This window comes from Trichosurus vulpecula, chromosome 3, assembly GCF_011100635.1.
Source record: "Trichosurus vulpecula isolate mTriVul1 chromosome 3, mTriVul1.pri, whole genome shotgun sequence".
Taxonomy (NCBI): domain Eukaryota; kingdom Metazoa; phylum Chordata; class Mammalia; order Diprotodontia; family Phalangeridae; genus Trichosurus; species Trichosurus vulpecula.
The window spans coordinates 293527990-293553967 of NC_050575.1; the positions used below are offsets into that span (position 1 = coordinate 293527990).

The 25978-nt window shown below is 37.5% G+C and overlaps 1 protein-coding gene across 1 annotated transcript in view; it reads right to left on the minus strand.

Annotated features, from left to right (window-relative positions):
- Positions 1-2018: 2018 nt before the first annotated feature.
- Positions 2019-25978, minus strand: part of PINX1 (PIN2 (TERF1) interacting telomerase inhibitor 1) — a 103681-nt gene continuing 79721 nt past the window's right edge. Inside the window, exon 7 of the mRNA XM_036750898.1 lies at positions 2019-3415. Coding sequence (XP_036606793.1) covers positions 2897-3415 — 519 coding nt within the window. The 3' untranslated portion in view covers positions 2019-2896. The remainder of the gene's footprint in view (positions 3416-25978) is intronic.

The following is a 25978-nucleotide window of genomic DNA, read 5'->3' on the forward strand; positions in this document are numbered from 1 at the left end:
AGAGAAAATAGAGTAAATACTCACTAAGCATCAGCTTTCCTTATAACTAAAATGAACCTTCATTGTCTATTTTGCTACAAGTATATGCACAGAATAGAAAATCGGGTGTGGAAAAATTATCTAATTTTCATTATGCCAGTAACCCTAAAGCAAAGTTACTTCTCAATTTTTTGTAATAGATGATAATAGAATCCACTTTTCATAGTATTATCCTTCTTTTCATTCTTTCTGGTCAACTATCTGATCAAAAAAAACTGTACAGGATTGGGTCTTTAGAAGGATCTTTAGATGTAAATGATCTGGAATGACAAAAATACACCAAGATACCTTATGAAAGAAAAATAGGGTAACTGTCTTCTTGGAGCAAACTAGCCATTTAGAATGGCTGTTATCTCAAGAAGAGGTACAGACCTCTTCCAAGATCCTGTACCATCCAACAGTCAGAAACTGTATAGAGGAACCACTTTTTCTTTTTCCATCTTCTAAAAAAAAAGAAAATGACATTCTGTAACTTCTCTTTTTCCAAACTGCCCAGTCTTTGCAATCTCTAAAATGATCCCAACTACCTGAAAATGGATTCCTCTTACCTTCTGAAACAGCTTTTCACTTTAAGAATTTTCCCCAATGACCAAAAAACCTTTTTCCATCACCCAAATGTACTTCATCTGCATCTAGGACACAGACTAGAACTTCCTTTCTGTTGATTTTCTTGTTGCTATATTTCAACTGATTAAATCCAGTAAAATGAAAAGTAAAAAGAAAAAGCAGTCTTCTTTCTGGTTTTAAATACCCATATTCCCTACTCAGACACTAGTTTCACATACAAGACAGGACAAGTAGAGATAAGTTAGGCAAATGTTGTCTCTGATGAAAAGTGACTTAAGAAGTATTTTTTTTTTTTTGAGATCAGACCGTGGTTCACACTTAGTATAGGAGATAAGTCTTTTTTGATCTCTAAGTTCATAGGAATTATCTGTATGTAGTAGTCTTCGCACAGCAGCTAGGTGACACAGTAGACAGAGGCCTGGAGTCAGGAAGATTTATCTTCCTGAGTTCAAATCTGGCTTCAGACACTTCCTAGCTGTGTGACCCTAGGCAAGTCACTTAACCCTGTTTGCCTTGGTTTCCTCATCTGTAAAATGAGCTGGAGAAGGACATGGCAAACCACTCCAGTGTCTTTGCCAAGAAAACCCCAAACAAGGTCATGAAGAGCAGAACATGACTGAATGGACTGAACAGTCTTTGCATTAAACTCTGGAGTCAAAGGACTCAGGTTCAAATCCTTTCTCTGCTGTTCACTACATGTATAAGCTTGGGTAAATAATTTAATCTTCCTGTTCCTGACTTTCTACATCCATTTAGAAGAAAAAGAGAGCACGAGATGGGATGGCTTGAGGTCCCGTCCAGCTCTACGATCCTATGTTTCATGTATTTTCTCAGTATTAAGATTCTTGGAGCACTGTTTCCTCTAATGTACCCCAAGAATTAAAATAAAGGCCAAAAGGTCACCAAGTTGTGAGTTAATAACTCCTATTAGCCAGCAGCAATCCATAAATCAAACGGAGAGAGCAATAATCTGCCTGCACCACCCTGTGTCACACACCCTTAGTCTTACTGCCAGGGATACTGAAGTCAGGCCACGGCAAATGAAAACTACAGTAGGAGTCTCTAGAGGGAAAGAGGAAGAGTAAAGGAGGACAAAGAGATGGAGAGATAAGGAGAAAAATAAAGAAGAGAGAAATAAAAGGAGAAGACTTCTTAGTGTCATACATACATTCACTATTTTGTTTTGGGCACTGTAAGTGTGTAAAGGTGACTTCTTGGTCACCTGTGTAAATCAATATTGGGGAGAGATGAACCAACATAAAGCAAAATATACCACAGGGTGTGACAGACTGTAAAATACAATGAAGCAATACCATTAGGATTGAGCAAGACTGAAATGGAGAAATGAGAAATAATCCAAAGCATAAGTCCAATTTCAATATGAAGTTAGTAATTTGAAAATCTTTAGCTTTCAGTTTTTATTTTATTTTGGTAGATCTTGTGTATCTGATCATTATAATTGGGGCAGGGCTGTTCTGGCAATGTTGTTCCAGAGATATGGCTTATTTGGCATCAGGTACAACCAAATACATGCTAATAGCTCAGAAAGGGTAAAATTCAATGGAGGCATGAAAAGTCCCTTATAATGCTGATCAGACCAAAACCACACAGAGAATCTAGTTCAATGATAACCGTTTGAAGTCATCTAGAATCTTTGGAATGCTTGATAGCCATTAATCAGTGGAAGAGAAGCAAGAGAAATGCCCATATAGAAAGCCAATCTGGGGCAAAAATAAAATTTTTTTTAAAAAGTAACATAATTCCTAGTTGGCACAAATGTATTGGTTGGCTAGAGAACAATAGGAACTCTTTGGTTATGTTCTCCAGCATCGACTCATAATCCTTTAATTAGAGCAAATCTTTCAAAAGGAAGCATAATTTATTATTGCCAAAGGAAGTAGTGGAAAATTCAAATATCTGTGTGTGCATATGCAAAGACTTCTATATCTCACATGTTTCTCCCTCCTCTACCCTGCCCCCACCCCCACCTCCCAGATATATAAACAATGTAGGATCCAGGGTCTTAAAAATAATCTTGCTTCAGAGAGACATGATTTGGATTGTTTTTCAAGTTCTTCTGGGAATTTTTGTAGTTGGGAAAAATGTGATGAGAGGGCGAGACCCAGCAATCCATGGGCATGTTAAAAGATGTGAACAAATCATCTTGAGTAAACTCAGCTCTGACTTCAGGCCAAGGCTTTTTTCTTTCTTTGTGGGTTTTTTTAATAAGGCTGCACTAAAAGTATTATGACATTCAAATGATATGAAAGTCCAAGTAAGGCAACCTTCTTTATTCAAGGCTTTTCTTCTTCTTTTTCTTCTTCTTCCTCCTCTCTGATGTTTGATCTTGGGCAGATCCCATAACCATTTCCTTTTTCTTTTTTTTCTTTTTTGGTTCCACGGCAGAGGGCCCCATACTAGGCTCTTGCTCATCACTAACTGGTCTCTCCTGGGGAGAAGCATCCAGACACTGCTCATAATCAGGGTCTCTAACCTGGTTCTCAGGAAGGGCCTTTTCCTTTGACTTACGGTCAGCATGCCATCTGTCCTCCTCCTCCAGACTCTCCTTTTTGGGATGCTTGGCCTTGGGTTTGTTCCAGTCCTCAGCTTCTTTCCTTTTCTTCTTTTCTTTTTTCTGTTTAGTCCTTTTTTCTTCAAAAGGCTTAGTTTCAGCAGAAGCCATGTGTGTGACTGCTGATTTGTTCTTTAACTCCAACATTCGTTTAGCAAAATATTCCTGTACAGTGAGGTTACTGGTTACTGTGGGAGTAGCTTTTTCCTCATTTGTAGCACTTGGGCTATGATCTTCCTAGAAAATGAGGAAAAATGGTTAAAAAAAGTTTTAACTTTAAAAATGAAGGAAAATCAAGGAAATACTTTTGATAAATTTCCAAATAGTCCAGTTTCTCCCAACTTAATCAGAAGACTCGGCCTACAATCATCTACATTTTGGTTGTCAGAAGAATTAAGGTAAGACTCTTTTTTTTCCTGGCATTACTTTTCTGTTTGTCTAAACCTTAGATATTTCAGACCTTTGAAGTACAGAAAAGTGAAAGTTAAAATGGGGAAACAAGTAGCGTCCAACTAACAACAGCTTGTGTTTCAAAACAATGATTTGTAAATCATTTATTCGGAACTCAAGAACACTGGGAACACTCCACTCCAAACCCCCAACCCTAGCTACAAGCAGCCCTATTTCAAGAATAATGGGAATACTTCTCACTCTGTAGTGAACTCTCCCCATACCCAGTTACTTCATATATATGCGTATGTATATGTATATGTATATGTATATGTATATGTATATGTATATGTATATGTATATGTATATGTATATGCATGTATGCGTATGACATCAGCAAGTTAAGAGCTCATAACTCAAAGACGCAAAGAATATCTATTCACCACTGTTGAAAATCTGTGAAATATATGCTTTGATCTGAAATGTGTTCATACACTCTGAAAGTTTGGAGGATAGAGAAAACTGAATTAAGTTGAAAGAAATAACAGCAAGAGAGGATCACAGGGGGTATTGGCCATTTGGTGATAAAGTAATGAAAACCTGTCAAGAAGGAGGGAGTAATTTACAAAACATGAAATCAACAATAAAACGGAGGTCTAGGGAGTAATGTTTGTATAAGGCAGTTTAAAAAAGATAATCAGATAATAAACAATGCTAAGTTTATCCTTTAAATCAGTGATTTTCAAAGTAGGTCTAGGAACTTGTAGGGGTCCCCAAGACCTTTTCAGGGGATCAGCAAGATCAAAACTAAATTTCATAATAATAGCAAATTTATAATATAGCAAATAATATAGCAAATATCAACAGATAAAATCCACATAAGTGAAAAAGTTCTTTGACATCCTTAATATTTTTTAAAATTATAAAGGGGTTTTGAGACCAAAAAGTTAGATAATCAGTATTAAAAAATTGCTCAATCCATTCTCTTCCCCATTAATTTTTACAATGAAGAGTGATTATTTTGGTTCTTTCAGAAAGCTAGGCTGGAGTCAGGAACACCTGAGTTCAAAACTGGCCTCAGACACTTACTAGCTATGTGACTCTAAGCAAGTAACTTAGCCTCTGTATGCCATAGTTTCTTCATCTGTAAAATGGGGAAAATGACAGCACCTACCTCCCAGGGTTGTTGTGAAGGTGAAATAAGATAATAATTGTAAAGCACTTATCACAGTGTCTGGCAAACAACAACAAATAAGAACTGGACAATAAAAAGAGACCATGGCAAAAAGGAAGATCAAACTCAGAAGTCAATGAAGTCAAAAGAGCCACAAGTAAAGAGCCTCAAAGAAAAGCTATGAATTGGACACAAGCCCAACAAGAATTCCTGGAAGAGCTAAAAGGTTATTTTCAGAGTCAACAGCATAGAGAGAAAATTAGGTAAAGAAATGAGAGCAAAGAAAAAAACTGTGAAAAGGCAATTAACAACTTGGTAAAAGAGTCACCAAAAAATACTGAAGAAAACAATACCTTAAAAAATAGAACCAGTGAAATGGAAAAAGAGGTACAAAGGTTTACTGCAGAAAATGATTTCTTAAAAATTAGAATTGGGCAAATAGAAGCTAATGATTCCATAAGACATCAAGAAACAATAAAGTCCAAATAATGAAAAAAAAAAACCCTAAGAAAATGTGAACTATCTCACTGGAAAAACAACTGACCAAGAAAATAAACCAAGGAGAGGTAATTTAAGAATTATTAAACAACTTGAAAGCTATGATTAAAAAAAAAAGAATCTAGCCCTCACATTTCAAGAAATTATAAAGGAAAACTGTCCCAATGTACTAAAACCTGAGAGTAAAACAGAAACTGAAAGAATCCAGTGATCACTACCTGAAAGAGATCCCAAAATGAAAATTCCCAGCAATATTAAAGCCAAATTACAGAGCTCCCGGGTCAAAGAGAAAATATTTCAAACAGCCAGAAAGAAACCAATCAAATATCATGGAGCCAGTCAGGATCGCACAAGATACAGCAGCTACCATAAAACCCAGAGCATAATCCTTCAAGGGAAAACATGGATATTTAATGAAGGAGAGGGCTTTCAAGTATTCCTAATGAAAAGACCAGAGCTCAATAGAAAACCTGACTTTCAAATACAAGACTCAAGAAAAGCATAAAAAAGTAAACATGAAAAAGAAAGCATGATGGACTCAATAAGGTTAAGCTGTTTACTTTTCTATATGAGAAGATGATACATATAACTTTCAAGAACGTTATCATTATTGGGGCAGTTAGGTTCTACATAGAAAGAGGGCACGGAAGTGAGTCAGTTACACTGTGATAATGTTAAAAATGGATAGGCAAAAAAGAGGGATGTCCTGGAGAAGGGGGAGAGGAAAGACAGAATGGGGAAAATTATCTCACACAAAAGAAGCATGCAAGGAGGAGCTTTTACAACGAAGGGGGGAGGGAGAGATGGGCAATACTTGAACCTCACTCTCATTGGAATTCGCTCAAAGAGGGAAAATGATGAACAGGATGCTCTGAGAAAAACCTAGGAAGACTTACATGAAACCATGCAAAGTGAAGTGAGCAGAACCAGGAGAACACTGTACACAGCAACAGCAATGTTATAAGGATGATCAACTGTGAAAAATTTAACTATTCTAATCAAGATAATGATCTAAGACACTTCCAAAGGACCCATGATGAAAAATAATATCCACCACTAGAGGCAAAAGTGATGAATTCTGAATGCAGAGGTAAGCATATATTTTTTTTTTTACTTTCTCTATTTTTTGGTCTGTTTTTTTGCAACATGGCTAATATGAAAATATGTCTTGTACGATATCACATAACATATCAAATTGATTGCCTTCTCAAGGGGGGCAAGACAGAATTTGAAACTCAAAACATTAAAAATTTTTTACAAGTATTTGGAAATATTTAATAAAACAAATAAAAATATATTAAAATTAAAAACTTGCATTTAGTTAGTTGATATTTTGCTTGTGTATCTAACTTAAGCAGGAAATCAACACATACAAACTGCACTGGGTAATTTTCTGAAAACACTGACATTTAATAAAATTGCATCAGTGGAATAAAAATACTGTCATACCCCAAAAGTCAACACCATGTACACGACAACCATGTACATGAGAATGGATGCATTTTTTACTCTTTTAAGGCTATGTTGTTAACTATGTGCCAATTTCTCTTGGGACATCAAGGCAGAGTACACGGGATAATAAATTAACTGAACTCATAAGAGAAAGCTTTCAGTTTGTCTTTCTTACCAGCTTTCAAGTTTTTATTCCAAAGCCATTAAAAAATACCAAATCAAAAATAAATCCTGGGGAACTTAAACCATGCCACTTTTCTTTTTCAAAGGATGAAAAAGTTCTAGAATTTTTATCAGAATGACAAATCTGTTCTCTTGAAAGTGCTAGCCAAATCTAGCACGAAGTACAAGAAAGTTTTTTCCTCTTTCATAGCTCATTTAAGACATCCACAAAACTTAAGGTGGCCCATTTAGGTAAAACACAGCTTATTAAACGTTTGTATTTTAAATGGGCCAACTTGAGCAAGAATGCATTAATATAACGAGCACCCTAACATTAGTTATTTTATGTCACTCCTTAACGCATTGTTAGCTTGCTTTTTTAAATAGCTTAATCACTGGAACCAAATGTAGGTATTAATGAAAGTCTTTAAAAAATATATATCAGGAAAAAAATACTATTTTTGATTCACTCGATGAGTTTGGAGGACTTCCATGACCACATATAACAGCTCTGCCAGTGACTAATTCCTAGAATGATAAGGATTTTAATAATCATGGGCCACTCACTACACAACAAACTTAGCAGGGCACTGGCATCCAAATCCTATTCATCTTGGGAAAAATTTGTACAAAGCAATAAGTCAGTGGGATGGGCTATTTAATGCCAGTTCTGGCCACTTTTACTTTAGAGGAATGTGCCTATTTAAATTTCTCTGGAAACAAGGAGGACTCTAAGGGAAGAATGAATGCCCAAGTAGCATTTTGTGATTATGTTCACTGTCTGTAAATGTAAATAGCTTTACCGTAAAGGCTGGACAGACACCAGGCTTTCTGCCATGATTTCTATGCTGGCATTCAAAGCCATAGTGCCATGTAAAACATTTAGCTTTTCCAGTTGAGTGATGGAAATTTGGAGTCTGGGACCTAGGTTAAAGCCCCACCTATTTCCATGTGAGGGACAAATTACCTAATCTGTGAAATGGAGAGAACACCTGCGGTATCCATCTCAGAATGTTTTTGTGTGGATGATTTACCAAAGATCCCTTAATTGACAAATCTAATTGCACTCTTCTCTCTAGGTTTTCACAATACTTTTCTCTGCTAGTTGTCGTCCTACCAGACGACTCCTTAGCCTCTTTGGCTGGATCTTGATCTATGACACAGCCGCTAACTGTGGGTTTATACTAAAAGAGGGCTCTGGACCCTCTTTTTTTCCCCCCTACATCAGCACTTGAGTGACTTCATTGGCTTCCATGTTTTCCATTATCATTGATGATTTCCAGATTTATATGTTTAGCCCTAGTTTCTCTCTCTTGAGCTCTGGTCTAGCACCATGACTTATTTAATGGAAATTTTAAACTAGGTGTTTACGTGTTTAGGTGTTCATGCTCACTCTCCCACATATTCCAATCAGTTACAAATATTTTCTTTTCTATCTTCACATCTCTCTTCTATGACCCCTTCTCTCCACACATAGTCAAATCACATTACTTAAAGCCTTCATCGCCTCTCCCCTGGGACACTGCAATAATCTATTAATTGGCTTCCCTGACTCATCACTCCCCACTCTATTCCATTCACTCAATAAATTTGAGTGGTTTTGTTATCTTTACAATTAAGCATCAATTCCTCTCTGTGACATTTAGAGCTCTTCATAACCTGACTCCTTCTGTCTTTCCAAGTTTCTTACCCATTCCTCCTCTACACACACTTTACTGTCTAGCCACACCAGCTTATCTGTTGTACCTCACACATGCTGATCCCTCTCCCACCTCCGTGACCTTGTACTGGCTATCTTCCCACGCTTGGAACGAACCCCGTCCTCACTGCCACTTCCTGGAAGTTCTAGTTTCCTTCAATATTCAGCTCAAGAACTACATTTGGAAGGAATTCTTTTCTGGTCTCCCGCAATCCATAGAATCTTCCTCTGTTGTATATACTTTGCATGTCTCTTGTATATACTTTAGAATGTAAGCTTGTTGGGGGCAGAGGCCATTTTGCTTTTATCTTTGTATCCTCAGCACAGTATCTGGCACACAGTATGCACTTAATAAATGTTTACTGATTGATGGAACAGAAAATAACATAGCTGAGCTCCCCTCCATAAAATTCTTACAAACAGACTGAGAAACTACACCAGACTAATCCTGATGGCAAAATCTAGAAAAAGTCAGAGTAAGTCATTTTTCCAGCCTAGTTCAGCAGAGGGACAGAGAGGATCTATGGACATTGGGACAGAAGCATACCACATGGAGCACTCCAGTGCCCAGTTGGAGGTTCTGTACCATGAGAAGAAGAGTCCCAGACATACTCTGTGGCACTAAGACTCACAACAGGGACAGGTTCCGAGTGTTATCTTTGTTGCTCACTCCCCAGTTTTGGGTCACAGATCCAGGATGGTCTGAGAAGAGGACATGGACAAGGGAGCAGTGAGTAGGTAGGAAGGGAGACCCTGGGTTTTATACCAAGAAAGGAGTTCAGAAACAAGCAGTAACTGTGCAGCTCAGACCCCAGGAGCAGAGTGAAGTCTCAGTTGCAGTAGCCTGCAGAGGAGTAACTATGGAACCTACAATTCTGTCACTCAGAACCAGCATAGCTTTCCAGCTGGCTGTTAGGGACCGAATCCAGCAACATCTACTAGTTGATCAGATTGAAACCTAGGTCAGGAACTTGCAGAGCTTGGACCAGTAGGGCACTAGAATTGTGGCCCTGGATCAGGTCCCCATCCTGTCCCTGAGGTCCTAAAATGAAATAACCCTTAGTACACCAAGAAAGCAGGACCAGGCTAGATAGATCTTCCCTCCAGAAGTGCAGTAGAGTTTGGTCTCAACATCAACTCTGAAGCCTGGAAGTAGGCTGGAAGAATGAGCAAACAAAAAGAATCCCAATATAGAGGTCTTATACCAACTCAAGAAGTCCTGGAAGAGATGAAGGAAGAGTTTTTAAAAAAATCCAAAGAACTAAAAATGTACTTAGCAAAGACAACTGACTTGAAAAATAGATTGAGGAGAAAAAAATTTAAGAATTATTAGTCTATCTGAATGTTACAACCAAAAAACCTAGCCTAGATATAAAATTTCATGAAACCTTAAAAGAAAACAGCTCCAATATCAGAACCACGGGGCAAAGTGGGAACAGAAACAGTCTATTGATTGTCTTCTGAAAGAAACCTCAAAATGAAACTCCCAGAAACACTGTAGCCAAAATTCAGTCCCCAGGTTAAAAAAAACAGTACAAGTAGCCAGAAAAAAATAATTCAAGCACTGAGTGATCACACCTAATTTAGCAGCTACCGCTAAAACAGAGTGGAGAATTTAGAATACAAGAATCCAGAAGGCAAAGGATATATAGGCTTACAGCCAAGAATAAACATAACTAGCAAGACTGAGTGCAATGCCACAGGGGAAAATAATACATCTTTAACGAAATAGAGAATTTTTGAAAGGATGAGGACTTAGTAGAAATTTAAGAGGTACAAATAAAGGAATCAAGAGAAATATAAAAAGGTAACTACAAATAAACACTGATAAAGGACTAATCAAACAACTACCCTGAAGGATTGGTGTAAGGATCCAATGAGATAATATTTGTATTAAACACTTAATACAATGCTTGGCCCTAGCAGGCTCTCAATGAATGTTTGCTGAATTGAATTGAAAACAAGGATAGACTCCTTATATTCTGATATAGGGAAATGGTTCCCCTCTGAACCCTAGCATTTATCAGGGATCATAGAGTTTAATTAGACAGAAGACCTGGGAGGAGTTCTGTTAGGTCCTAATGATCTTAAAAGAAGAATGGAAAAGAGAGGGGAAGAGAAATGGGGGTGGGAGGAAAGTTAGGGAAAACTATCTATGTAATCAGAGTGTGAATTTAATATCTATAGGAAGGAAGAGGACTGGGGGAGAGAGACTGACAGTAGAACTTCACTCTCATCTGAAGTGGTTAAAGGAGGGAACACACACACACACACACACACACACACACACACACACACACACGAATTGAATACAGAAATATATTTCATTCAACAGGTAAATTAGGAGGAAAAGGGGCAAAGTTGGGGGAGAGAATTAGAAGGATAGGTTAAGGGAAGGATTAGTCCTAAGTAAAACAAAGTCTTTGTTGTTGTTCAGTCATGCAGGACTCCTCGTGACCCCATGGACCATAGCATTCAAAGCCCTTCTGTCCTTCACTGCCTCCCAAAGTCTGTCCAAGTTTATGTTCATTGTTTCCATGACATTATTATTATGACATTATGGATACATCTTTTCCTCTGCCATGCCCTTTTCCTTTCGCCTCTAATCTTTCCGAAAATCAGGGTCTTTTCCAATGAATCCTATCAATCACAATGTGTCCAAAGCAGTGAAGCTTCAGCTTCAGTATCTGACATTCCAGGGATGAATTAATTTCTTTAAGTACTGACTGATTTGATCTCCTTGATGTCTAAGGGACTCTCAAAAGTCTTCTCCAGTACCACAATTCAAAAGCATAGATTCTGTGGCTCTCAACTTTCCTTACAATCCTCTCACAGCCATACACTGCTATTGGAAAAATCATAGCTTTGACTACACTGACCTTTGTCAGCAAGATGATGTCTTTGCTTTTTAGTATGCTGTCCAGATATGCCACAGCTTTCCTTCCAAAGAGCAAGTGTCTTTTAATTTCATGGCTGCAGTCACCGTCTGCAGTGATATTTGAGCCCAAGAATATAAAATCTGACACTACTTCCATTTCTCCTCCCTCTATCTGCCAGGGGGTGATGTGATCAGCTGCCAAGAACTTAGTTTTTAAAATTTTAAGCTTAAGCCTCTTTTTATACTCTCCTCTTTCACCCTCATCAAGAGGCTTCTTAATTCTTCACTTTCTTCCATCAGAGTGGTATCATCTGAAATTGTTAATATTTTTCCCAGCAACCTTAATTCTGGCTTTCGATTGGTCCAGCCTGGCATTTTGCAGAATGTATTCTGAATATAAGTTAAATAAATAAGGTGACAATATACAGTCTTATTGTAATCCTTTCCAAATCTTAAACCAATCAGGTGTTCCATGTTTGGTTCTAATTATTGCTTTTTGGCTCACACACAGGTTCCTCAGGATACAAGTAAGATGATCTGGTCACATTCCATCTTGCCACATGTGATCCATACAGTCAAGGTTTTAGGGTAGTCAATGAAGCAGAAGTAGATATTTTTCTGGAACTCCCTTGTTTCTCCAGAATCTAGGCAAACGTTGGCAATTTGGTCTCTAGTTCCTCTGCCTCTTCAAAAACCAGCCTGTCCTCCTTGGTTCATTGCTGAATCACAGTGCTCCAGGAGGGGGAAAAAAGTCTAAGAATATACAAAAATATTTATAGCTTTTTTTGAACTGGCAAAGAATTGCAGTCTGAGAGGATGTCATATATTGGGGAACAGATGAACGAGCTGTGGTATATAAATGTGATGAAATACTACTGTGCTATAAGAAATGGTGAAGGGATGGTTTCAGAGTGAAGTGAACAGAATATAAGTTCATCTGCAAAATATATCAGAGGATGGTGAAGGAAGATTATGAGCAATATCATCTAACCAAAAGCAAAAAAAAAAAAAAAAAAAAAGGAGGGAAAGACCAGGTTGAAGAAAGCATGATCTGAGACCTAAGTTAGATGATTCCAAGACTCTTTGATCTATTTTATAGGTGTAGACCATGTATAGGTGTAGAAATGGAAGGATATAAGATGGAATTGATTTTCCAGTCTTTTCATGGTAATATACTCCCATTGATAATAATGGAACTTCTATATTTGGACTCCAACATCCCAGTGCCCAATGCTACATGACTAAGTAGAAAAATGATATGAACAGGGCTCTATCCTATTCTTTTCTCCCTCTATACTATTTCATTTGGTGATCTCATCAGCACTGATGGATTCAATCTCAAATCTAGCCCTAATCTCTCTCCTCCAGTTTAGCACCTACAACTGGCTACTGGTTATCTCCAACTAGAAGGCCCACGTTGTTGTTCAATCATTTTAGTTGTGTCCAACTCTTTGTGATCCCATTTGGAGTTTTCATGGCAAACATACTGGAATGGTTTGTGACTTCCTTCTCTAGCTTATTTATAAGAAACTGAGGCAAACCGGGTTAAGTGGCTTGCCCACAGCCCAGATCTGAACTCTGACTTCAGGTCTGGCACTCAAGAAACTTATGGTATAATGGGGGAGGAAACATACAAACAAATGTGTGCCAATAAGCTATATACAGGACAAATTGGAGATAATCAAAAGAGGGAAGGCTCTAGAATTAAGGGGGATTCATAGAGGCTTCCTGTAGAAAGTGGGATTTTAACTAGAATTTGAAGGAAGACAGTAGGAAGATATGAAAATGGAGAACAAAAATGTCTAGAGTTGGAAGATGGAGTCTCTTATTCGAGGAACAACAAAGAGGGCAGTGTCACTGGATCACACACTGTAAGGTATTAGAAGACTGGAAAGGCTAGGGCATGGGAGCAGATTATGAAGAATCTGAATGTCAGACAGGATTTTCTATTTGATCCTGGAGATAAAAGGAGCCACAACTTTTATTTAAAATGGGGAGGGGAGAGTGTGATATGGTCAGACCTGTACTTTAAGAAGATCATTTGTCAGCTGAGTAGAGGATGGACTGAAGCTGGTAAAGATTTGAGACAGGTGCACAAAGCAAAAGGCTATTTCAGTAGACCAGGCATGAGGTGATGAGGGACTCCACTAGAGTGGTAGCAGTACTAGAAGAGAGAAAAGGGAAGGATACAAGGGATGTAATGAAGGTAGACATGACAGACTTGGACAACTGATTAGATATGGGAGGTGAGAGAAGGTAAAGAGTCAAGAATGTCACCCAGGTTGAAACCTAGGTTCAATGTTGACTATTTCCTATTTATCCTATATATGTCTTGCTTTACATATATGTTTGCATATTGTCCCTCCCATTAGATTGTGAACTCCTTGAGGGCAGGAAGTCCCTTTTGCCTTTTTTTTTAAATCTCCAGCACTTAGCACAGTGCCTGCACACAGTAGGTACTTAATAAATGTTTACTAATTTACCACTCAACTAAAATTGTTCTCTATGTTTATTAATAACCTCAAATGTTAAATTCACTGATCTTGTCCTCAATGTTCAACGATCTTGACTTCTCAACAGCGTTTTAAACTGTTAACCATCCTGTCCTCCTGGATATTCTTACTTCTTTGAGTTTTTGTGACACTCCTCAGCTTGGTCTCCTCTCATCATCCATATACTACTTCCTAATATAGATGTCCTCCCAAGGCACAGTCTTGAGTCCTCTTCCCTCTCTATACACTCCTCTCACTCAGTGATCACATAAGTTTCTGTGGGTCCAATTATCATCTCTTTGTATATGTCTTTGAGATCTACATGTCAAGCTCTATTTTCTCTCCTGAGCTCTAGTCTTTTATCACCAACTACCTACTGAACATTTCTAAATGTGTACTCTGCAGGCACCTCTATGTGAACATATGAAAAGCTGAACTCATCACCTGTCCCATGCCCACCCCAATCCCTCTCCAAGAACACCACCACTTCTCTCTCTGTCTCTATCTCTCTCCCATCTCCCTGACTCAATACAGGGGTAGTGAGGTGGGAATAGTGACACAAGCCACTAGAATCCCTCTGGTTGGATGAAGGACCACTTTTTAACAACACCTCTCAAATGTCTACTGCTGAGCTACTGAATTAAGTTACTCTCTCACTAACTTTACAATTATTTCCTTCAATCAACTTTGGCAAATCATCTGCTTTTTGATAAATTACAAAATTAATCTGTATATGTATAAAAATTAATAACTACATAAAATCGTAAACTCTGTATTTTCTAAAAACGAAACCTTCATTAGGGAGGCAAGGGCCAACAGGAGAGAGACTGAGAGTCAGAAAAGAGCCAAACTGTCCGAGATAACCTCTGATGGCAGTGGTAGAAATAGAAACTAGGTCTTCTTTCAGGACACTTTGCTCTCAACCACAGTCCTCATTTTCCAGTTCTCTTTAACCATTCTCTGAAGCTTCTATGAGCACATGAAGTGGTGATGTAATTGAAAGAGACCTAGACTGAGCCAAAAGACCTGGCTCTGTCCATTACCTTGGCTGTAGCCTTGGGGGAAGTCACTCAACTTATCTGGGCCTTGTTTTTCTTAATTTGTAAAGAAATCACAGCAACTGTACAATATGCTGTCTAAGGTCCCTTCCAGTGATCCTGTGATCTGAGCTATGACTGAGCTATGAATATATACGTATAACAAGAATGAACTTTTTGTTGAAAAGGGCAACAAAAATCAAGTCTTCCTGTCTAATGATTTAAATCAAATATACTCTATATTTTTCCTTTCAGCTTATTTCCCTTTCAAAGCTAACAAGGAGTTCTAAGCCATGACCTTGACTTTAACACCAACTGAGCTAATCAGCCCAGACACTATCAATATAGATATGCACCACATGTTACAACATGTAATCATCAACTGTGCTTAAGATAAACAAATTAATTGTGTAACTCCTAACTTCTATCCTGGAAACCACAGTTTTGCTGTTTGTTTTGTAGCAGGAATGAAGACTAAGGCAACTGAGCTTTCTCGTCTTCACTGCCAGGGTGGATTACTCAGAGGCTTTTGTGCATACCAAGAAGAGATAAAAGTAAAATCTGAATTTAAGGAATATTATCAGAGAACCCAGATCCTTGTAAAGGATCATGTTAATGGCACATTGCTGATGTGGATACAACAAATTCTTCTTGGAAAGGAACTTCCAGTGTATCAGGATCGTTTTACAAATCTCTCTTCATTTAGCAGTCAATACAATTAACCAAGATATTGTGGACTGACTAGGGCATTTATGTACAACAGTTGTATTTGAACACCCATACAATGCCAAATATCATTAAGTGACATTCTTTAAAAAAATGTGGTGCTAACTTTTTGAAGGTGTTAAATTTTTAGGAGGAAGGAGAAGATAAAAGAGTTAAGGAGTCCTTTCTTTGAGAAATGGATGGATTTTGTTGCAATTGATAAGAGGGTCCCCCCCTTAAGTGACACAGCACTTGTCTTACTAAATTTTGCTAAGGTCCTAGGATAGGGCAGTTAACCATTACTGTCTCAAATAGCACAGGATGGTGGAGATGACAAAGGGTTAGTAACCAGATAATTCAACAGAAAGAGAGCTAAGAAAACTCATAGCAAACGTTCAGTTATGTATTTTCAACAATTTTTAAAAAATAAAGCATTAGATTCCAATTAAGATTCTCAAACTCAGAAAAACATATATGACACTGGCCCTTGTGAGAAATGCCAAGTACCTAAAACCCGGTTAGGAGGAGGGCAATCTTATTTTCCACTAGACTGGGAAAGTTATGCCGAATTTCTTAAAGAAAGATTGATGCTAATATATTGCAGAATCGCCCCCCCCCCACCCCAGTCTAGTCAACAGCTCGACTTATCACCCATTTAGAAAAGACAACATCAACATCTTTTGAAAGGATGGTTCATTATGGCAACAACTTCCCAAGTAACTAAGGTAAGGATTACTGACAACAGTCATGCAGCCCCTAGCAAGAAAAAAAAAAGAAATAGGAGCAGCCTTCCCATGTATTTGAAATGTCCTAAGGCTTGGAAAACTGCACTGACTCACAGAACAACAGCTCACAGCACACTGGTCACTAAAAGATAAATGAGAGGCCTTTCCATAAACAGAAATGATCTGTGGAGCATAACTGTTGGCTCCTTTCAATTAAGTCCAAAAATATTCCAAACTGGGTGTAAATGTACCATTCTACTCCAAAGAAGCAGAACAAATGAACTTTTCTGAATCCTAAGAACAGCTAGTTAGGGGAAGGACAGAAAATGAGCCATCTAAGAATCACGACAGCCTACAGTTGTGTTGCTTGCCAGGAAATAAGACGTGCAGCATTTCCTTTGGCCCTGGGAGACCCAAGTACTTTGAAGACTTCCTTCTGCCAGAAACACAGTGTGTAATTATATAGGGTCAAAACAAATCTTACAGATACAAGGTAAATTAATAGGGGCTAGCGAGGAATCTCAGAGCTCCTTTTATCCAACTTATCTCATTTCACAAGGCAGGAAATTGAGGCCCCAAATTAATGATAGCTTGAGTTTATATAATCTTTTACAGGTTACCCAGCACTTTCCTCAAAATAACCTTGTTGAGAAGGGTAGTAGAAATATTATACCCATTTTACAGAGGAAAAAATTGTAGCTCAGGAGCTGACTTACTCAAGGTCCTAATTAAATGGTTAAACTCAGACTAAGAATCCTCATCCCACAACTGACAGTTTGATATTCTTTCCATTGCCTCTAGTAACTAAGCTCTCCTCTACTGAACAAGGCAGCTAGGTATGAGTGCTGGGCCAGAAGGCAGGAAGACCTGAGTTCAAATCCATGCTCAGACACGTGCTTGCTAGCTGTGTGATCCTGGGCAAGTCCTTTACCTTCTGTTTGCTTCACTTTCCTCATCTGTAAAATAAGGTTCATATTACCTACCTTGTGGAGCTGTTTTGAAGATCAAATGAGATAATATTTGAAAAGCACTTAGTGCAATGCCTGGCACACAGCAGATGCTTAATACATGCCTGCTTCTCTAGCCAAGGCTGACATATTTCAGTATTTTCACAACTAGAAACTTTTTATAAAGTCAGCATAGTTAGCCGCAGGAGGACAACAGGATTTTATAAGCTAGTCTGCATCTCAAATAAATACAGATACTTTCAAAAGCTATTTAGTACATCAATGAAGCAACATAATTTCTAAATAAAAATGATGTTAATGTAAGCCAATTTTTTAAATATAATAAATGTTTGGTAGTTGTAATTAAAAGTGAATGACCCTAAATAAACCTAAGCATCTTTTAGAAAGGACAAAAGAAAATAACAAAAACTATTATCCATGAAGAAGATAGTGAGCCAATGGACCTTTATTAAATATTAGTATTGCTAGAATAAACATCATTATTACTACAATTAAATACTATACTGAGCTATTTTACACTGTGCTCATTTACTCAGAAACCTATCAGAATGAATGTCACAATGCTTTGATTTACAGACAAAAAATGTCTATCTCACAAGCAAAATTGAAGAAAGGGACTAAGAATTAATGACTGCTTATTGCTTAGCACTAGAAAGGGTTCGAATGCCCTTTATTCTTTGGCTCTTACAGTTGATTACAAGACAAAATAAGCCTTTGGCACTGCATCTTTGAGTGAGAAAGAAGACAGAATACTGGGGAAAAGTGTTTAGGAAAATGCTTTTTTCCCATTCATCGAAGGAGCAAAAAGGGTCCTTTCCTCCTCTGCCATTCCCCCTTTTCTAACCTAAAGGAGGATCCCCAGCTAGGCAGGATGATACTTCAGGTGAATCACAAGTCCTTACAACCATTTGCTTTACTTATCTCACATCCGTACAAAAGCTAATCTTTTCAGCTTAAGTCTTAGTTCTGGGATTAATAAATGTGTTTGTTTTAATTGGACTGGCAAAACCTTAACCAAACAAAATAGCTCTATGATTCAGGACTTCTAGGTTTAATTTGGGGGCTTGCTGATTTTGTTTTTGGTGTGGGTTTCTTCACAGATTTAGGAACATTCTGTATAACTTTTCATGGGTATAAGAGCAGCTTTCAAAATGGTAGTGACCTACTTTCTCCTTTCCTCTGAAGAAGCCCCAAAGCTTCATCTGAAGTCCTTACTGTCAGGAGATGGTCAGTTTGTGTCTCCTATCCTAGGACAGGAAAAGGATGCACTCTCGGCACCATATGCTTCAGAGAGATAAGACCAGAGATTTCTGTCCTTTGCACCTTATCAGCTTTTCCTGCTACTCTCCAGAGCAGAGACAGTATCAGGGCTGGCAATAAACTAATCTAGCTCAAGAGGGGGCTCTGTGCTTATGTGGGTTAGAGTTGGGGGGTGGACAGTTAGAAGGAGGAAAAGGGAAAGGGCTCTAATATCTTCTAACAGTCTGTTCCAAATGAAATAAACTTTTAAAAGAACACAGCAAGTTTTTTTGAGTCTTTTATTTGTTAAGACAGCAACAGGATTTCTATGGTAATTTCCTTTTGGGGGCAGGAACGACCTGTTAATTCTCTAGCTACGAGCCATGTCCTGCAATGCTTTGTGCTGCCATCCTCTGGACACGTAGTGAAGGACCAGATGTGCTATCAAATCTCTTGAAAGGGTGCTACACAAAGACAGGAGAGTGAATGTTTTTTTCTCTTTCGGATTTAATTTCAATCACCTTTTCAGTCTCCACTGATCCCACAGGGAGGACATAGTTCTAGTGGTTGGGGCACCATCAAATCACTGAGGAGTCTGGCCTGTACTTGGGTTCTGTTTTTAAGACAAAATCATAAGCAATGCTGACGGATACTCCTCCATGTGTTGGGAAAGTCACTGATGACCTGATATACTCTGTAGCAAAGCCATGACTCAGAAAGGAATAACACACTCTGTAGTCCAGGGGTGGGGAACCTGTGGCCTCCAGGCCACATGTGGCCCTCTAGGTCCTTGGGTGTGGCCTTTTGACTGAGTCTAAGTTTTATAGAACAAATCCTTCTATTAAGATTTGTTCTGTGAAGTTTGTATTCGGTCAAAGGGCCGCACTTGAGGGGCTAGAGGGCTACATGTGACCTTGGGGCCACAAGTTCCCCACCCCTGCTGTAGTCTATGGTAAAAGCTGCCCTATGAACTCTGATTTTGCCATTTAAGTAAATTAAGGATAACTGTCAAAAATAAACAAATTAAAAAAAAAAAGGATTATAACCCCCAAATTATCATGCAAAGGGTGAGGAACCTGCAGCTTCAAGGCCACATGTGGCCCTCTAGGTCCTTAAGTACAGCCCTTTGGCTGAATCCAAACTTCACAGAACAAATCCCTTTACTTTGGACTCAGTCAAAAGGTCTCACCCAAGGACTTAGAAGACCACATGTGACCTTGAGGCTGCAGGTTTTCCAACCCTGCCTTGGTAGTGTGTATGTGTATGTACGTATGTATGTGTATACACACACACACTCAGTTTCCTCATCCATAAATAAAAGATTTGGACTAGATGACCTCTAGTGACCTTTCCAACTCAAGTCTACAAACCTGTGAGCTTCCTTCCACAAGTGCCCAAAGAATATACTAAGATTCAGCTATGGGACAGGATCCACCCCATGAAAAGCAATTTAAAATAATCTATAATATAAAATCAACCACAGGTTCAGAGACTTTTTAAAAACCTCAACAGCCTTCTTAATTCAATTCAATAAACATTTAGTAAGTACCTACAACCATGTGTAAGACACTGTTAGATAAAAGAGACACAAAGATAATAAGTAAAACAGGGTCACTGCCCTCATGGAGTTTCCAGTCAAAAGAGGAATAACTGAGACAGAGAATACAGTACATATATATAATGATAAACAGAAACTGAGATTATAATGAGAAAGGAAGATCACTTATAATTAAAAAGTTGATCCTTAGGATGTATAAAATTTTAACAGATAGAGATGACAAAGAGAGCATTCCAGGTGTGGAGAAAGTGTGAATAAAGACACAGAAGTGGGAAAGCATGTGATATGTAAAGGGATGAGTTCAAATCTGGCCTCAAGACACTTACTAGCTGTGTGACCCTGGGCAAGTCAATTAATCCTGTTTGCCTCAGTTTCCTCAACTGCAAAATGAGCTGGAGAAGAAAATGGTGAACAACTCCAGTACCTTTGCCAAGAAAACCTCAAATGGCATCACCAAGAGTTGGACATGACTGAAAAAACTGAACAACAACCGAGTACAGTACTTGGAGAGCAGCATGTAGAAGCCAAACTCTGGAGGGGCTTGCGTGTTAAGCTAATGAATCTGGACTTTATTTGGTTGGTGACGAGGGAGCTCATAAAGGGTTTTACACAGAAGAATTACTTGATCAGACCTTTAGACCAGGAAGTTCTGACAAGGCTGTGAAAGATGGAAGGGGAGGAGGAAGAGAGCAGAGGGGAGGATACCTGTTACAGGACTATTGCAATAGTCCAAGCACATGGTAACAAAGGCCTGAAGAGGTAACCCAAAGCCACTAAATTAGGCAACCTTATTTGACAAAGGATGTAAATAAATGAATAAAGGCTAAATGAATAGTAATACTGAAATACATTACAGCATATGTCAAAAGAGGCCTATCCTAATGGACATGATCATCTTTCGCAAAAATTACAAAAGCCCTGTATTGGGAAGTAAAAAGAGAACCAGAAGTAGAATTTCATTTACCACTCTATCACCAATTTTCTGGGTGACTTCAGAAAAGTCCATCACTCACTCTGTGCTTTAGTTAATACAATGCTAAAAGTGGGGTATTTGATTCCAGAAAGTTTATAATTATTTTTCGTTCTCGGATAGAAAGCAGCATAGTCAATATAATGCTGTATATAGAAGAATAGACAATTATTCCAAATTAAGTTTTAATTTGAAAGACTCCTTAGAGAATAACTAAGGGTGTCAACTTTACAAATTCTGGAGAAGTATTGTCTTTATACTATTTGTAGATGGAGAAAGGTCCTTAACAAGATCAAATTCCATATAAGGCTAGTAAAATGATTATTAACAAATAAAAATTGGAAAACCAATTATATACCAAATATAAGTTCAAACTCATTAACCTGACGTTCAAGACCCTCCAAAATTTAGCTCCTACCAACTTTTCAAGCCTTACTTTTGAGAGAAAATTTGAGATTTAGTGGCTGGACATGTGCAGGAAGTGAAAACAAGTCACTTTATCTCACTGAGCTTCAGTCATTTATTAAGGTAAATCACTTCCAATTGAAGGCTTAGAGTCTAAAAATAGTACTTTCAAAATTTGAGTATCAGCACTTAAAAGGTTTTTCTAACATCACTTGCTATGTGAGGCTTTTCCTGATCCCTCTCCAAGGTTTCCCCCTCAAAATGCCCTTGTATTGATTTTGTATCTATTTGGTATCTACATAGATGAGTACATGTTATCTCCTCTAATAGAATGTAAATTCCTTGAGGGTAGGCAGAGCCTAACACTTTTAGTAGGTGCTTAATAAATTCTTGTTAACTAATAAACAGAAATTTGGGATTGTTCTAACTCCTTATGGGATGATAGGCAGCAATTGTCTGGCATCAAGGCAAATATTTAGAAATACAAGATAAAGTAAAACCTCACTAATTAATTGGATTTCATTAACAAAAAAAATTTGGAGAGCGTCTGACGTTAAGTTTACCTCTGCATTGTCTACAAAGAAAGTTTACTAAGCAAATTAAAATGCTCACCAGTACCTCAGCACAGACTTAAAATCTGCTATGCACTTTGGGTGCTAACCAAAGCATCTCAGTTGATGAAACAACAAAATGACTCAACTGGAAGGTAGTTTCAACTAAAAGATGGTCCCATGACCAGAGGGAATACCTGATTTACTTTCATGTAGCTTATTCTAAAAACACTTATTCAGATACAAATGATTCCGGTGTAATTATAAATGTGATATACGGTATATGAGAGAGAACTTAAAATGACCATGTTGGACTATAATAAAATGAATGAGACAGATAATATTAAAAAGTAATAGTGGGATGGCTTTTCATTAGCCTTTACTCATGCTACAAGACCAACCTATGACTTTTTCTGCTCATATAATTAAATTATGTTTGCTAATATACTGCAGCCCAAAGACACCCACATACCATTGCCCTTGTTTAGCTGCGATTCTGATTGTTCCGAAGTTATAAATATTACGTAATTTCCAGATACTTCCAAACCATGCTAGCCTGAACTCTCGCAAATCTCCACCTCCTTCCACTGGCCCTTGGACTTTGCCTCTGGGTTCTGACAGGTGCATTTCCACCTGATCTTACCAGGATTACCATACCAGCACACATCTATTCATCCCACCTCCCTTCAACTCAGTTTCCGCTTTATGTATTGTGTATTGTCTTTCCTTATTAGAATGTAAACTCCCTGAAGGCAAGAGTTGTTTTGTACTTGTTTTTACATTTCTGGCACTTGACATGTAGTAAATGATTAATAAATGCATGTATTCATTCATAACTGACATATAATATCACAGTTGGATCACTGTTAAAAAGGCAGACTTTTGCAGCAGGGGTCATCTTAGGATCAGTGAAAGAGACAGATAATTTCTCAAAAGTAGCCCAGTCAAGATGATTAACAGATTCAGTAAAGTCAGTCAGCCAATAAACATTTATTAAGTACCCACCACATGCCAGGTACCGTGCTAAGCACTGAGGGTACAAAGAAAGGCAAAAGACAGTTCTTGTTTTTCAGGAGCTCTGTTTAACAGGGAAACAACATGCAAATAACTATGTATAAACTATATACAGGATAAACTGGAGATAATGAACAGAGAGAAGATACCAGATACAAAATAAAAGCAACAATATTTTTATATAGCAATAACAAAATCCAGGAAAAAATAGAAAGGGAAATCCCATTTAAAATAACCACCATGAAAAAAAAAACAACTGAGAGTCAATTTACCAAAGCACACTTGATACTCACATTGCTATAACTACAAAATTCTCCTTAAATGAAGGACTTAAACAACTGGGAGACATTCAGCACTTATAAGTAGAATATATCAACATGATGAAAATGAGGTAATATTACCTAAAATAAAAGGGATATGTTACAAAGATAGATAATGTAATACATAAAATTCATTTGGGAAGAAAACAGATCTAGAATATCAAAGGAAACAAGGCAAAAAGTAAGCATTAATGGGGGATAGCTCCAGACTTCCAATTATATTATCAAGTAGTAATCATAAAAATTATGTCAGTTAAGAAGTGGAAAAGCAGATCACTGGAAAAGGTTAGATAAGAAATAATCAGAAATTAGTAAACTTAAATAACGCAGTATTCAATAAACCTGAAAACATAAATTACCTGGAAAAAAAACTATTTGACAAGAATTGCTGAAAGACAAAAGCATGAGGTGAATTCTTAACTAAAAAAGAAACAAAGGCAATCCGTCACCAAAGAGAAGATATTTAATTTTGATTACATGAAATTGAAAAGCTTTTGCAAGGAAAAAAAATTAATGCAACCATATAAGAAGCAAAATACTCAACTAAGAAAAAATTCTTTGTAATATATATCTCTCTTAAGGGTCTGATAGCCAAGACACAGAAACAAATAGGAGAAATATATAAAACAAACATCATTTCCTCAATAGAAAAGTGGTCAAAGGATCAAAAGAAGAATTTCAAACTATTAACAACTATAGAAAAAAAAATTCAAATCACTAATAAGAGAAATGTAAATCAAAACTCTTGAGGTTTAACTTACACCCAAAATTCAACAAAGATAATAAAATATGGAAATAATCAAAATCTGGGAGTCTTTGTGAAGACGGAGCATGTTAATAACTGTGAAGGCATGAATTGGTCTAATCATTCCTGAAAGCAATTAAGAATTAGGCTACGGAAATTAACTAAAATGTCTACATTCTTTGATCCAGAAATTTGCCCATAGGAGATCCATGATAAAAAGAAAGACCCTACATATACCAAAATATTCACAGCAGCAACTTCTACAGTAGCAAAGAACTAGAAAGAAGGTAGACATCAATTGGGGAATGTTAAATAAATTGTATTCACAAATTTAACGGAATATTACTGTGCTACAAGAAATGATGAATACAAAGAATACAGACAAGTTTGTGATGATGCACAGAAAAGAGAACAAGGAAAATCATCTATACAACAATGTAAAAGGAAATAACAACTGAATGAAACTGAACGCTACAAAATTATAATGACCATAGGAGAAGTGTGACAATGTACCTCCATCTCTTTAAAAATATGTTTTTACTGATATTTTCTGTTTCTTATATCAACATAGTATCTCATGTAAACCTCCCCATCCCTCCCAGGGGGCCATCCAATAAAACGAGTAGCATATTTCAGAGGGAGAATTGCGGACCTCCCACCTCCATGTGAAGGGGTGGGTAGAGGTTGTGTTCTCAAGTCTCTTCAATAAATGGAGTTGGACTTTATAATTTTGCTACATAGTACCTTTGATTTTTGGGTCTGTCACTGTTCTCTCCATCTACACTATTGTAGTTACTGTGTATTGTGTTCTTGGCTCTGCTTACTTTGCTCTGCATCGCATCGATCTTTCCATACTTCTATGCATTCAACAAAACCATCATTTCTTATATCATAGTAATATTATATTACATTTATGTACCACAATTTGTTGATGGGCATCTACTTTGTTTACAATTCTTAGTTATCAAAAAAAAGTAATGACATAACATTTTGGAGTATACGGGGATTTTCTTAGCAATGACTTCTTTGGGATATAAGCCCACTAACAGTCTCTGATTCAAAGGGTATGGACATTTTAATCCCTTTATTTGCATAATTCCAAACTGTTCTCCAGAATGCTTGTACTGTTTCAGATCCACCAACAATGTATTCACATAACCACCTCTTCTTTACGGATGGAGGACCGTGGATGTGGAACGATGACTTTCCCAATGTGTTGGTTTCGCTGGACTGTTATCCACATAATCTCTGCTTATACATGCTGTTGGAGAGCGTTAAATACATCATGTTCACACACCAAGTCAAATACATTTTTTGACAATAGTAAGCAGAGTAAATTCTTTCATTTTCTCTTTCATCCATTCATGTGACTAAATATGTTTTGGTATAGAGTAACATCTGCAAAAATCTGCCTGCTCTCATATTTTCATTAAGCATACATTCAATATGTGTATAGAACTTCCTCAAAGGTTCTCTAGAAATGAGGAAGTAGAAATATGTGGCTAGTAGTGGTTGTTCAGTCATGTCTGACTCTTTGTGACCCTGTTTGGGGTTTTCTTGGCAAAGATAATGGAGTGGTTTGCCATTTCCTTCTCAAACTCATTTTACAGGGGAGGAACTGAGGCAAACAAACTTAAGTGACTTACCCAAGGTCATACAGCTATTACTTCTCTGAGGCTGGATTTGAACTCATGAAGATCAGTCTTTCTGATTTCAAACACAGTGCTCTATCCACTGTGCCAACTCATTGTTAGTAATTACTGTCTCCTTATTTCACCCTTTTATCTAGTAATAAAAATAGCTGTGAACTTTTGCATA